Source organism: Pangasianodon hypophthalmus, chromosome 16 (genome assembly GCF_027358585.1).
Source record: "Pangasianodon hypophthalmus isolate fPanHyp1 chromosome 16, fPanHyp1.pri, whole genome shotgun sequence".
Classification (NCBI taxonomy): domain Eukaryota; kingdom Metazoa; phylum Chordata; class Actinopteri; order Siluriformes; family Pangasiidae; genus Pangasianodon; species Pangasianodon hypophthalmus.
The window spans coordinates 4,240,810-4,256,865 of record NC_069725.1 but is presented as its reverse complement, the minus strand read 5'-3'; the positions used below and the strand labels follow the sequence as shown (position 1 = coordinate 4,256,865).

The window sequence follows — 16,056 nt, the reverse complement described above, 5'->3', positions numbered from 1 at the left end:
TATATATAAATCTTCATTAAACTTGAAAGAGTCAAGCATCCTAAGCATCCTAACAAATAAGAACATACTAAAACACTTCTGAATACCGCCTAAAACAGCAAGATGAATCTTAGCTATATGGCTTACCTCTTCAGCTAGGCTAACATTATCTCATGTTGCCTAGCTTTACCTCCAGTTTAAACTTGTTGCACTTACTCTGCTTCACTAAAATAAATGAAGATTTATTTTAATGCTTTGGCAAAATTTAGGATGACAAAATAACAGGTGAAATGGAAAATGGAAAAATTGCCAGATGAGCTTCCTTTGTTGTTGCAGTAAAGGATTTAGCAGCTATACAGTAAGATCCCAGGTAGCAAACTGATGTCAGCCCTTCTGTTAGGTCAGTGTTGGGTGTTGGGTTGTCATTTTGTCCAATGAGCCAACATTTGGTCATCAGGGACAACAAACATCACTTGCAAATCCACCTAGCCTAATTTGGGGCAGTGTCAGGCATTCTGTTGGCAGGGTGGTTCTCCTTTGCAAGTTTTGGGCCAGTGTCATACAGAGAGGCCCATCATAGCCACACACATTAGACAATGGGCTACGGTCAGTTTGCTACCTGAGGCCCTTATACTGGCAGACTGCTGTATCTAACTAATCTAACTGCTGTATCTAAAACACATTCATAATAGTATCTGGGTTTGAAGTATTTTATTGTAGAAAGTACAGAAATGATTTACAGTGTACCTTTGGGACTGTCAACACCCGGCTAATTCCATCTAGGTGTTAAAGCATGTCACGTGACCTAGTCAGACCCTGGATGTGAACCTAACTGAGTATCACTTGGGGGAAAAATGAAGCTATCACTACAGCAACACTTTCTGTGCTACCTGACTGAGCTTGAGAGGTTCTGCAGAGAGGAACTGGAGAAGATCCCCACAAATCCAGGTGTGCCAAATTTATAGTATAATACCAAAAAAGACTTAATCCCTGTAAACACTGGCAAAATTTTTCAACACAGGGCTCTGTAGTGGCACAGCAGAAAAGCATTCTCTCTATCATCCAGTGATGATCCTAACAATCCGAATATCCATGGCTGGGAGTCCAGGAGACCAAAATTGGCGTGCTCTCTGGGTGCGAGGGATGTTGTTGCCTCTCTCTCTCTCTCTCCTATCAATCACAGCAACAGTAGCCAATATGCATGCATGAACGCATGCATGCAGAAGAGGGCGGATAGCTCATTCCTCGGTGTGTGTTCTGCTGCTCAATGATGCAGCATGAGCAGCAATTCGACAGGCAGCTGGCTTCACGTGTCTTGGAGGAAGCATGTGTTAGCTTTCACCCTCCCCGCTTGGGAGAGCTGGCTGCTGGTTGAGAATTGGCCAAGACGAAATTAGGGAGTAAGTGGGGGGGGAATACTTTTCTACTTCTTCAACCTTCTGCTGAGAGAAAACTCTAAATGTGATATTTTAATGTTTTAATACATTTTCATGAATTAATTTACACCTTTTTAAATTTTGGAGTATATTTTTGCAGATTGAGAGAAATGAATCTAATCCATTTTTACAATAAGGCTGTAATACAACATAATGCATGAATGCACTATATTTATATTTACATCTTAGTTTTATTAAAAGTACAGTTAGATTTAAGTGTGATGGTTTTATACTTATCTTATTACTGAGTTTAAGATGAAACCCGTTAAATTCTGTGAGTAGTCATTTAGGCTTATAACAAATATAGTAACTCTAATAACAAAATAACATCTATAACAATGTTGACAGTAGCTGATGATCTCCACTACAGGAAAAAAAAAAAAAAGATCCAAATCCCTGGCTGTATGTGTACACTCCCGGGGGTCCACAAACCCCACTTTAATATCCACAACTCTATATCACTGACTAAAGCAAAACCTTGCCCCAGACTTTAGAAATACTTCAGAACATCCCCTTATGACAACACATATTTTCAGAAAAATTTTGTCTAATTACTACAATAAATACAGTAAAATACAGAAAATAAACCTTTAACCTGGTAATGATGCACAGATTTACTACCTTTAACATACGATCAATAGTATAAATGGATATGATTTTGGAGCTTTATCTGCCCTAGGGCTGGACCTATAAGTTGATCGTTATGAGCAGCATGAATGGTTAGGGCTTGTGGTTGGACTGTAAGTCCTTTATAGCTGCCTGGTCCAGTTTGTCTCTATCCCTCCCCTGACCACTTAGTGCTGTGGATACAAGATGCTTTAGAAGAACTCTCAAAAACAAGAATGGAAAAAGACCAGGAGACATTTTTCCAATCTTTACCTGTCCAGTTTCTTTGCCTACTGTAGCTTCAGATTTCTGTTCTTGGCTGACAGGAGTGGAGCCCAATATGGTCTTCTGCTGTTTTAGCCCATTCACCTCAAAGTTCAATGTGTTGTGTTTTCTGAGATGCTTTTCTGCTCACCATGGTTGTAAAGAGTGGTTATTTGACTTACTGTAGCCTTCCTGTCAGCTCGGACCAGTCTGATCATTCTCCTCTGACTTCAGTCATCATATAAATCATATAAATCATATAAATCCCAGGAGATCAGCAGTTTCTGAAACCAGCCCATGTGGCACTAACAGCCATGCCATGGTCAAAGTCGCTGAGATCATATTTCCCCCCCAATCTGATGTTTGACTAAAGCTCTTGACTTCCACTCGATTGGCTGATCAGTTAATTGTATGATTGAGGTGTACAGGTGTTCCTATTAAAGTGGATGGTGAGTGTAAATTGCACATTGTTGCCAAGCATGAAAAAAGTATGGCTACTTCTACTTCCTAAATCCCAAATTAGCCCTTGTCCACCACTGAAATAATATCTGGTCAGCAGTGGTAATTGATGGATGGGGTAGACAATTGTGCATAGCAACAGCTGGGCTGCAGTCAGTAATTGTACACTTACAAAGTGCACTTACAGACAGATGACTAATTAAAGGAAAAAACCTAAATAAATGAGTGGAGAAATATAACGAGTACAGATGCTTCCAGACAGGTGTTTTGCATTAAGCAATTAATGGCCTACAAAGCTGTGCATGTACAAAAAATACTAAACATAGCCAGACGACCTTGATTTTGGATCAAGATGGCAAGAAGGAAAGATCTAAAAGACTTTGAAAGATGGTTCAGTATTGAGGTGCAGATGCAGGAGCTTCAGTCACAAAGACTTGTGTTTGAATACGTCCGGATTTAGATCTACGGGAAAGACGTCAGGATATAGGGTTGGAAATTTAGTGTAAGAGTCACTGCAAATTAACACAGTTCTCCTGACTGATTATCTTTATCCTGAAACATGAAACGTTTCTATCACGATGGGCGTGGTCTCTTCCAGGATAACCCCACCCCCATGTATGGGGCACAAGGGTTCACTGAATGGTTTGATGAGGATAAAATGATGTAAATCATATGCTATAGCCTTCACACTCACCAGATCACAACCACCTCCACTCTCGCTTTCCACCTCCATCATCAAAACAAAACCTGAGGGAATAGCTTTTGTGTTCATCACTCCAGTACAGTTCCAGAGACTTGCAGGATTTATGCCAATTATCAGTGAAGCTGTTTGGGCAGCTTGTGGTGGCCCGGCACCTTACTCACACAGTGTAGGTTGTTTTTTCTTTAATTTGTTCCAGTCTGTATCAAGTTTACTTCATAAAATGATGAGAATGAAGCTGCAAGCTAGGTGTACCCAATAAAGCGGGCTTTGCCTGATTATGAGAGCTCTTAAGGTGAAACACTTCAGGTGAACAGGGTAATTTTTTAAAATTACAATCAATTAACTTAGTGAATAGTTGCATGCTTAGTCTTGATGTTGTTAGAATTAAATACTTATTTTGCTGTGAAGACACTTCACCTTACTGTGATTTGCCTTATAAGCAAGAAAATACTACACAATGATATAAAAAATGCTATTTTAGTATAAATCCTAACATAAATCCAAAAATCAACGTTTTGGGAAATTCCTCTTATATCAAAAATATATATTTATGTTGTTGTTCTTGTTGCTGTTCTTCTTCTTCTGCTTCTTCTTCTTCTTATTATTATTATTAGTAGTAGTAGTAGTATGTGTTTCAACTCTGCCATCAATGTCCAAAAGATGATGATGATGATTATGGTGATGATGATGAAGATAAAGCAGATGAAGTAGATGAAGAAGATGATGAAGATGATGATGATGATGATGATGATGAAGCAGCAGCAGAAGAAGAAGAAGAAGATGATGATGATGAGGAGGAGGAAGAGGAAGAAGAAGAATATGATGATGGTGAGGAAGATGTTGGTGATGATGGTGTAAAGATAATGAGGAGGAGGAGGAGGAAGAAGAAGGAGAATAAGATGATGATGATGATGATGATGGTGATGAAGATGAAGCAGCAGCAGAAGAAGACGATGATGATGATGACGATGTTGATGATGATAAAGTTGATAGTGTAAAGATGATGAGGAGGAGGAAGAGGAAGAAGAAGGAGAATAAGATGATGATGATGATGGTGATGAAGATGAAGCAGCAGCAGAAGAAGACGATGATGATGATGATGATGACGATGTTGATGATAAAGTTGATGGAGTAAAGATGATGATGAGGAGGAGGAAGAGGAAGAAGAAGAAGAATATGATGATGGTGAGGAAGATGTTGGTGATGATGGTGTAAAGATAATGATGATGAGGAGGAGGAAGAGGAAGAAGAATATGATGATGATGATGATGATGATGATGGTGATGAAGATGAAGCAGCAGCAGAAGAAGACGATGATGATGATGATGATGACGATGTTGATGATGATAAAGTTGATGGTGTAAAGATGATTAGGAGGAGGAAGAGGAAGAAGAAGAATATGATGATGGTGAGGAAGATGTTGGTGATGATGGTGTAAAGATAATGATGATGAGGAGGAGGAAGAGGAAGAAGAATATGATGATGATGATGATGATGATGGTGATGAAGATGAAGCAGCAGCAGAAGAAGACGATGATGATGATGATGATGATGACGATGACGATGTTGATGATGATAAAGTTGATGATGAGGAGGAGGAAGAGGAAGAAGAAGAAGAAGAATATGATGATGGTGAGGAAGATGTTGGTGATGATGGTGTAAAGATAATGATGAGGAGGAGGAGGAGGAAGAGGAAGAAGAAGAAGAATATGATGATGATGATGGTGATGAAGACGAAGCAGCAGCAGAAGAAGACGATGATGATGATGATGACGATGACGATGTTGATGATGATAAAGTTGATGGTGTAAAGATGATGATGAGGAGGAGGAAGAGGAAGAAGAATATGATGATGATGATGATGATGATGGTGAGGAAGATGTTGGTGATGATGGTGTAAAGATGATGATGAGGAGGAGGAAGAGGAAGAAGGAGAATAAGATGATGATGATGATGATAGTGATGAAGATGTTGATGATGATGATGATGATGATGATGATGAATACCCACACCATATTCCCATGCATACTCCCATCTTGTCGAGGAGAGCCTCGGTGGGCGGGGCTTCTGTAGCGCACAACGCGCGCGCCCTCAGCTCGCGCCAGTCGGGAGAGCAGCGCGCGGACTCGGTCCCGAGTTTATCCGTTATGAGGCGGACGAGTCTGTCGGTATTTCCCCTCTGTGTTCCCTGCTGCGATGAGGAAAGCGACTAGTTCTCAACTCGCACCTGAGGCTCAGGCCGAATAAAACCACACATTTTAAAGCAGAAGTGCTGGGAAACTTTGCCCGGGGGAGACATGGCGTCCATCGGGGACTTCGACCCGCTTCACACCAGCGTCCCTGCCACAAAAATAGAAGTGACCGTGTCGTGCAGGTAAGCAGACCCAGAACCCAACTCTCTGAACATCTTCTGCACAATATGCATGTAATAATAATAATAATAATAATAATAATAATAATATATACACATTTTACCATCACACCTGTCGCCTCAGACTAATAAACCCTATAGTTCTCATTATTAACACTGAATTGTAATATTTTCTATTAAATTCATATTTTAACTTATCATTTGGCTGTGAAAGGAAAATATGGAATATATGAATATAATAGAATATATTTACCACAGCGGAACAACAAGAATAATTGAATACACATGGAATAATTACAGAATGCTGAGACATTTCAAATTTCCAGAAGAAAAAAAATGTTCTCATTTCCTCATGTCTTCTAGAAACTTCTCCATGCTCAGGTCTCCTGCCTGTCTGTCCATCAGTGTATCACTTATAACTGTATTTAATTTGCATGGATACACAGTGAAACCGTGTACAAACACTACGGTGCTCCCCTCCATCCCAGCCCCGAGTATGTCCTGTCTGTCCTTCTGTGCTGAATTCTCACCAACTTTCCATCCTTCAGAGAGAAGGAATAGAAGGAAACCCAATCTGGTATCACCCTTAATAAATGGCAGCTCAGCCCACTGATCTCCGCTCTGGCTGTGTTCCTCAGCGCCGCCGTCCCGTCTCTGGACAGACACAGCCAGCACCGAGCAGCAGCCCAGCCTTTTATCCCATCCTAAATTATGAATGTGTTGACTGCTGATGCTGATTTGTGTTTGCATAAATCTTTAACTTCGCTAGGTGCATTCCCTGATGTCGCAGGGTGGCTCCTTTGATAGGAGACGCATGTGCAGCTGCCCAAACGTGCCTGCTGTGTTTCTGGTCGAATGATGCTTGTTGGGATGATACTCGATGCTCGAGTGAGTAAGGAAATAAACAGAGTGTGCCGTTCTGATACACTCTCCAAAAAAAAAAACTTTTTACCATTGCTTGTCATGGAGATCATCATCACTCTGCTCTACCTTTAGTGTGTATCAGTTACATGGAGTCAATGTAGTGTTATGTTTAAAATTCATTGTAGGTATAACCACAATCTCTGAAATCCCCCTGAAATCAAAATCAGTGTTTCAGAGCTTTTCGTCTCTGTTTTGTTATAGAGACCAATATTATAGATGTCTTGATATAAATACAAAAAAGTAGTTTTGGAGATTTTAATGTTATAGTCACTTCCAGGACAATGATTAAAGATTTTTGATTATTCAACCTGTACTTATGTTGTGTTCGACCAGTTAAATTCTCTCCAGAATGTATGTATCCCGCCCCTGGAGGCGGGGCTTGCTATACAATAGCAGCTTGTTAGCAGCAAACTTGGTTCTCCAGTGTGATTTTGGCTTTTTGTCTTCCTGTAAACTATTCCCTTTTCTGACGGATGGAATTGTTTTACCAACTCGGGGTTATTCAATGTCGAAATGTCTTGCTACCTCAGACTTATCAAGAATACGGTTCGGACTTTACACTCACCATCCACTTTATTAGGAACACCTGTACACCTGCACATTCATGCAGTTATCTAATCAGCCAATCATGTGGCAGCAGCACAATGCAAAAAATCATACAGACACAGGTCAAGAGCTTCGTCTCAAACATATACAGCATAACTCCAAAAACACATGGCATCTCGTCGTCTTGGATATTGTCCTCATTAAAGTGAGGTGGTGGTGAGAAATCCTCCACAGCTGAAAACAAAGGCTCTCGTTAATCTCTTCACTGTTCTCCGTATTAAGCTCTTTCTCAAAGCTGCTGTTAAATTTGGTAAATTGGGCAGGTGTGTGTTGTATATCTAACGCTACTGTGTGTTGTGTAAATCAGTCAAGCGCTTCAACACACTGTCACTCTGACGTCCTGTTTCAAAAGAAAAATATGTCAACATATGGGGAAAAAAATCACAGCTCTCAAGCCATTTCCTGGGGACTTTAAAGTTTAATTACATACCTTAAATGAGCTTTTAATGTGCACTAACTTCCCTTTCCCAGGTGAAAGATGCATATTAGAGGTACAAAGAAACTTACATTTGTGGGTACCACTTAGACCTGCATGATTAATCTGATTTTTATTGAGTGGAAGGCAGCAATGACAAAATGACTTAAGGTTTTTTTTTTTTTTCCCCAAATAATATCCCTACTTAAATTGCATGACCCATCAAACAGCACAGGAGCAAACTCTCTTACAATGTTGATTTGTGTGCATGGGTGACGTCTTCCGAATACAATCAGAGAACATCAGTGGAACCTGATGTGGTCTTCTACTCTTGTAGCCCATCCACTTCAAGGTGGATGCTGTTCTGCTCAGCACGGTTGTAAGCAGTGGTTGTCTGAGTTACCACAGCCTTCCTGTCAGCTTAAACAAGTCCAACCATTCTCCTCTGTCTTTCTCATCAACAAGGCATTTCTGCCCATTGGATGTTTTTGTTTTTCGCACCACTCTATTGTCAGACTGTTGTGTATGAAAATCCCAGGAGATACACAAACCAGCCTGCCTGGCACCAACAACCATACCACTGTCATATCAAAGTGACTCAGATCACATTTTTTCCTGATTCTGATGTTTGATGTGAACATTAACAGAAGCTCTTGACTTGTATTTGCATGATTTTATGCATTGCTGCCACGTGATTGGTTGATTGGATGATTGCATCAATGAGCATGGGTACAGGTGTTCCTATTAAAGTGGCCAGTAAGTGTATTTATATATTCTCTATAAAATGCAAACGTAGTTGTATGTATTTCACTATTAATTAATATCAGTAGTAATTTTACATTTTTGTCTTATATTGAGAAATATTACAATATTCATTATAATTATAATCATCCAGAGACACACATCAGCTCGAGCAGCACCCCAGCACAAGCAGTCGTACAGGCATGTACCTGTTTTTCTGAGAGAAAAATTAAGATCCCATTTCTTTTGTGTATACAATGAAGTTTTTTTTAAGCTATACTTTTCAGATGAACGGCAGCAAACGGTTCTCCTACTCAATTTGTAAATAAAAAATTAAAGCCCACTCAAATTAATACACACACAGTTTTGTACACAAACAGCTATATCAGCAGTCTCAAGTCTAATCAGCGCTGATATTCAGATGTCGGGCTAATTTGCAGTCTTTTTGTGCTCCAGTAAATAACTTATCATCAAACATAATGCAATCTGTAAGGTTTTACAAACAACCCCTGCTATAAATATAGGCTGTGAATATGAAGTTCTAATTCCAGTGATAATTATGGGTTCTTTGTGGTGCCAAATTACTGAAGCACTTCACAAGGGAAGCCAATTCATCAAGCTTGTTTGTAGCTGTCATCACAGGGAGGCCCAGATGCCATCCCGCCATCGTGTCATTCAAAACAGGGAGTTTGGAGGAGAGTCAGGGAGGGACTAAAACAGCTCCAGACCTCTAGCTGGGTCTCTAATACTGATAAAAAAAATAAACATAAACACTTATCTTTATGAACAAAATGCTTTGACTAAATGTGGCTGTGCAACTTAATTGTTCAACACATACGCAACATGCATATGCAGCTATTATAACTTGTTACACCTCTTAGGCTCTAGCATCCTCAGATATTTATATGACCTTTCTCTATGTTCATAGAAATGGTCCAATATTTAGAATATGAATATATAATGTGTACACATAAACTGGGAGATCAGAAATTTGAATCCTGACGATGCTACAGCCATGTGTGACTGGGATTCAAGTGAGAATTTTGGCCATTCTCTCTGGATCTGAGGGATGGCATACTCTCTCTCCCATGTAAATCACAGAATGACTAGCTAATCGTTGGCGTTTGTGAGCTCATGTTTGTGGAAGAGGGAGGATAGCGCTCTCCTTAGGTGAAGGTATCACAAGCCACCGTTCGAAGAGCAGAAATATAGAGGCTATACCACATGATGCACACCACTCATCAGCAGTAAGAATCGGAAGGCCAGATTGGAATTCACAAAGAAATACAGAGACGAGACACAAACGTTCTGGAAACAACGTCTTAATTAACCTCTATCAAAATGATGGAAAGGCCAAAGTGTGGAGAAAGAAAGGATCTGCTCATTATCCAAAACATACGAACTCATCAGTCAACTTCTGGAATGGGCTCACTAATCTTTATTGATGATGTAACTCATGATGGTAGCAGCAGAATGAGTTCAGAAGTCTACAGAAATATTCTGTCTGACAATTTACAGAGAAATGAATCCAACCTAATTGGGAGGAGCTTCATCATGCAGGAGGACATTGACCCAAAACACAGCAAAGGACTTCATCAGGGGGAGAAAGTGGAAGGTTTTAGACTGGCCAAGTCAAATCACCAGACCTTTAACCCAATTGAGCAGCATTTCACCTCCTGAAGAGGAGACTGAAGGGAAAAAAAAAACCCTAACAACCAACAACTGAAAGAAGCTTTGGTTCAAGCCTGGAAAAGCATCAAAAAAGAAGAATGCAACGGTTGATGGTGATGTCTGTGGGTCTCCAGCTTGATGCAGTTATTACAAGCAAGGGATATGCAACCAAATATTACGTGTTATTTACTTTCATTTACTTTAAGATTATCTTATTATACTTTTGCTCACCTAGAAATTGGGTGTCCTGCCACCAATTGTGCCATGTTCTAAGGTGTTTAACACATATAGATGTAAATATTAGGAAATGAAAGCTGAAATTCTGATCTATTGTCTCATATTCATCTTTTGATCTCAAACCCAAATGTCTTCAGTGTATAGGAAAAACAAAAGAATTGGCCTTGCCTGACTAAGACCTTAAGGGGACATTAAATCTGTCTGACATTAAATTAGTCTAGGACTAATAATAAACAGATTTTAAAAATATGTTGTTTAACAAAGTAAAATGTCTAATCGTTGATGTGGTGAAGTTTTTTTGTTAGGAGACATTTATTTAACATTTACGGAAGGAGTCTTAGTTGTAAGCACTTTGTAACAGTCATGGTGCTTTGGTGGCGTGGGAGTCTTCAGGACAAAGGAGTTTACGCTTTCCAGTTTCTTGGTAAAATGACTGCACTGAATTTTTTGAGAGACAGATAGTTAGAGAGAGAGAGAGAGAGAGAGAGAGAGAGAGGGAATGACTGTTTATCTGGGCTATGATGTGCTGTGGTATAAGCGAAACAACACACTTCATACCTGTACACATTCACAGACACACTCCAAGCAGTCATTTCCTCACCAGTCACTTTTATTTTCTCTGTCTTGAAATTAATAAGACAAACAAAAATGCAGCTTGTCATGTTGCCAAGAAACTGCAAAGCCATCTATCCTAAAAACTTTCCAGTGTCAGAAGATTTAAAGTTAGAACTTTACCTCTGACTGCAGTGAAGCACTGAAACTGGAGACTCATTCCAAAAATGTTAAACATCTCTTCACAGAAAACTTACAGAAAACAACATATCACATCATATAACCTGTGTATCAATTGTTGCTATAGAAACAACATATTAGAACAAGTGCATTAATATAAACCTTGCATCCAGAACTATTGTAAGAGCTGCTGGTAGAAAATGAATCAACACCTTCTGGCCAATCAGAATTGAGCATTTACCAGCACTGTGGTAGTAATATAAATACTTAAGTTGTTTGGTATGGACAGTTCCACGCAAATGTAAAAATAAATATATGTGAGCACAATCAAAATAATCACTTTTGCCCAATTAAATCTGCTCTGATTGACAAAATCAATTTTATCAGTTATCCCTCAACTCTGAAGAGCTCTCAGACTCAAAACGGTTTCAGCAAAGCCATGTTTTTAACAACTGAGTTGCTATTTCAGTTGATTTAAGAGGGGGAAACGACTCCACTATGTACTTATTTTAGTATGTGGAGGTGTGTTTGAGACAGGTAACATCCATAACGCTTAAATGTCACATTAATAACACTAGATTTTCTTCAGTGAGATATAGAATAAACAAGAACTATTTTTTGAAACTGTACTTCCTGTGTATATTTTGGTCTCTTTTATGTTGTATGAAGTTTTTTGCAAAGGTTTTTTTTTTAATTCACAATAAATTCAGTGTGTGTTGAAAAAGTGTATTTTCCCTAAAATCTCTTTTCAAATGCTCTCACGTCCATAACACAAACAAATCGCTACATACACTATATAGCCAAAAGTATATGGACACCTGACCATCACACCCATATGTGGTTCTTCTCCAAACTGTTGCCAGAAGGTTTGAGGCACACAATTGTATAGAATGTCTTGGCATGCTGTAGCATTAAGATTTCCCTTCAGTGGAACTATGGGACCTAACCTAAACCTGTTCCAGCATGACAATGCCCCTGTGCACAAAGCGAGCTCCATGAAGTCATGGTGTGTGAAGGTTGGAGTGGAAGAACTCGAGTGTCCTGCACAGAGCTCTGACCTCAACCCCACTGAACACCTTTGGGATGAACTGGAACACCGACTGAACCCCAGACCTCCTCACCAACATCAGCGCCTGATCTCACTAATGCTCTTGTGGCTGAATGAACACAAATCCCCACAGCCACGCTCCAAAATCTAGTGGAAAGCCTTCCCAGAAGAGTGGAGCTTATTATAACAGAAAAGGGGGACTAAATCTGGAATGGGACGTTCAACAAGCACATATGGGTATGATGATCAGGTGTCCAAAAACTGTATCTGTTTATATGTAAATCAGTAACTTCTTTTTAAACTTCACATGACAAGACATGCAACCTGGAATTGGCTCTATGTTTTTTTTAGCTGGATTTTTCATTTAAGTGCATCAGTTGTGTCTGTTCAAGGAAATACATAAACAGTTCTGTTTACTAAATGATATTAATAAGTGTGTATTTCCTTTTAGAGAAAAATGTCCTCTACTACTATTACTGCTCCAACTTACCACAACTTATTCACTCAAAGTTCCATCAAACACTGAGGCAAATAAGTCGAAGAACCTCCTGCTACACTTGCAAGGATTAAAGTTGTGTTCATTTGGGGTGAAACATCACAGGCAGAGTCACAGCGGATGTCTCACAGCTTCCTGAAGCTCATATGAGCACTCAGCTGGGAGCAGATGAAATTCGTTTCCCTGTTACCTCAGAGGAGTGAATGTGTACACTTCTCCATCCCTCTTCTCTCTCACTCTTCCATCTTAGTTTTTTTTTAGTCTACCTTACAAATGCTGTCTTCTTTTTTTAGACATCATGGTGCATGTAGTACATCCAGAAAGATCCTGTTGGTTCTTATTCAAACTTCATAACCCCAAATTATGATACTTGTACAAATGGAGTTAAAATGAAAAAGTAAACCTGTCTTTTAAGCCCTGGCATTTAAGAAAAAGACCCTTTTAAGGCACTTATACTGCAGTAATCAAGAAAGCCATTTGAAAAGCATCAATGCTGCAACGGCTTTGCAATTACCATTTACCGATTTTTGAGTGCATCATTTGTTTTGCCCATTTATTTATTTATTTTTTTTTCTAAGTAGCCTTTTTCACACTTGTACTTCCCACACGGGGAAAAACAGTAAGTAGAAGCAAGCAGAATTGCGACTTGCCACTGTGCAGTTGAAATGTTTTTAGAAAATGGAGACCCCAGGAAAAACAAGTCACAACGGGATTTATTGACGCTGCACGTGTTGTACAATTCATGATGTACACAAGCTTTTCACGCTTATCACGGTCATGGAAACCATGTTGCTACAGTGACAGTAAAAAAGAAGGCATTTTCGTGGATGTTTTTCTTGGCTCTGTTTGTTAAAAGCAGCATTTTCATTTCTGTTTTTTTCCCCCTTCTTTTTCTGCTCCCATAGAAACCTGCTAGATGTGGACACTTTCTCCAAGTCTGATCCAGGTAGGTGCACCGAGTTAATTTTACCAGCTTGTTCACTTGCTTGGTCAGGCTGTATGGGTTTGAGAAAGCTTTAAAAAAATACCCTTTTTAATCACACCTCACCTTTAAAAAATTGTACAACATATGTTGGTTGTGAACACATTTTCAAGCTCTCAGTTATTATGTGTGTACAGTAACACAAAGCCATACACCTATAACTGAATCCCATTATTTTCCACCTTCCAGTGACACACATGACTTTGGGGTTATGTAACAGTATTACCTCAATATCAGTTTTCTTTAGTTAACAGTTACATTACAGATCTTATCTCCAGTATATGAGACGCGCTATGCCCAGCTGTAATAGTCTTCTGAAAAAAATACTTAATACAGGTTAATATTGTACATATACATATTTCAAGCATAATTACACAAATTATATTCTGACATTTTACTATTACATGTAAGATTTTTAATTGAAAAAAGAACTAAAATACACTTTATGGCCAAAAAGCATGTGGACACCTAACCACAACACCCATATGTGCCTTCCCCAAACTGTTACAGAGTTGTAAGAATGTCTTTGTATGCTGTAACATGAACTAAGGGGAACTGGAACTAAGGGGCCCAAACCTGTTTCAGCATGACAGTGCCCCTGTGCACAAAGCAATCCTGACCTCAAATAACCCACTAAACACATTTATTATAACAGCATTATTTTTATAACAGCCAAAGGTGGACCAACTCTGTGTTAATGCCCATGGTTTTGGAATGGTTACATATGGGTGTGATGGTCAGGGGTCCACATACTTTTGGCAATATGGTGTACTTAAGGAGCCCTTTGGACTAAAATAGTTACGGAGGCTTTTATTTTATCAGAGGTTCTCAAGATGGAAATTAAGTGCAGGACCTGAGTAAAGGAGTAAATTAAGTAAAGCCTGGATGTCTTTTTATGAGTGTTTAATGAAGGTGCAGCTGCTCTTTTGTTATGCGAATCTTTTTTTTTTTTTTTTTGGTTGAAATTCAGAGAGACTTCTGCAAACATTTCTCTAAAATTCATTTTTCTGTAGACCTTATAATAGTGTTTCAGAGCCATGTAAAATTAGAAATATTAAAAACAGTGATTAAATGCTGAAAATCCAGAAAGTTATTAAACCAGGTTGTTTGGAGCTGAAACCTATTCACTGGTATTATAATTGTCATATTTTCCACTAATTTAAAGAACTGACAAGACCAGGCATAATTAATCCCCAAAACAAGATTAAAGGTGATGCTGACTGAGTGTCTCGGAGGCGCCGCTTTATTTTACTTATTGATAATATACTCTAATATTCAATGCAGTTGAACTGATCTCATTTGAGTTGTAGTCATTTGTCTTGATTTGATCTATTTAAACCACATCAGAAGATTTACCAAAGGTCATAAATGAATTGTACTAAAGGAGCCTCTGATGAAGTTGCTATATGACCGGGGTGTGACGATTTCTCAGTATTTAGGACACGTCTGCACAAGTTCAGAACTGTGTGTATCGATTAAAGGTGGACAGGAACCCTGACAATTTAGTGTGAGCATCTGATATCACAGACACATTTTTTATAATAACTGTTATTTTGTTATTTAGAAACATTATCAATTGATTTTTTTTTTGCCACTGTGCATTACTCTTGCTCTTTTTTTTGCTTTGTCTCCTCTGTGCTTATGTCAATCTCAATGAAAGAGGTATAGTGTGATAGCTAACACTTTAAACTGACCCATTTAAATAACACTGAGCTACAGAGTATCGTGCCAAATCATATTGAATGAGCTGATATTGTTTTGAACTGTATTAAAAAAATTCATCCTTTTCTACATCAGATCAGTGCTTGAAGTGGGCCAGTACTCACCAGTATACAGTTACGGCACTTCTATGTTTTGTTTTATGTACCGTCATGTTTTTTTTTTTTTTTTCTTTCTTTTTTTTAACATTAGCTTCCATTTTACCCCTGCCTAGCCACAAACACCCCTACAAGCCTAGCATGTAATTCTGTGTTTTCCATGGACTTCTATGGATTCTACACTTCACTTAGACACACACGTTTAAAAAAAAAAAAAAAAAAAAAAATGCCAACAAACATAGTGCAAAGGAAGGGCTAATGAAGCTGGTGTCTACTGACATGCTTGTTAAAATATAAACTGCTGCATATAAAAAAACCAAAACTCCAGAAACAAAACCCCTGTATGAGATCATCACAGCAGTAGCTGAGCTCGTGCACTGATCCAAAAATGATAAATATATTTAATACTTTTTGAAAATTTAGGTAGCCTAGTTTAACATTTTTAAATGATTGAATGGAAATGGTCTTAACTTTATCTCATAATATGCAGTGTAGACAGTAGCTTTCAAACATGGCCAGTTTTGTGTCTTGTTCCCTGCAGAGCTTTTTATTGATTTGCTAAAATGGTA

General features: G+C 38.8%; 1 protein-coding gene across 1 annotated transcript in view; it reads left to right on the top strand.

Annotated features, from left to right (window-relative positions):
* The first annotated feature begins 5,280 nt into the window (after positions 1 to 5,280).
* cpne9 (copine family member IX) overlaps positions 5,281 to 16,056 on the top strand; it is a 54,740-nt gene continuing 43,964 nt past the window's right edge. Inside the window, exons 1-2 of the mRNA XM_026945099.3 lie at positions 5,281 to 5,821; positions 13,594 to 13,634. Coding sequence (XP_026800900.2) covers positions 5,745 to 5,821; positions 13,594 to 13,634 — 118 coding nt within the window. The 5' untranslated portion in view covers positions 5,281 to 5,744. The remainder of the gene's footprint in view (positions 5,822 to 13,593; positions 13,635 to 16,056) is intronic.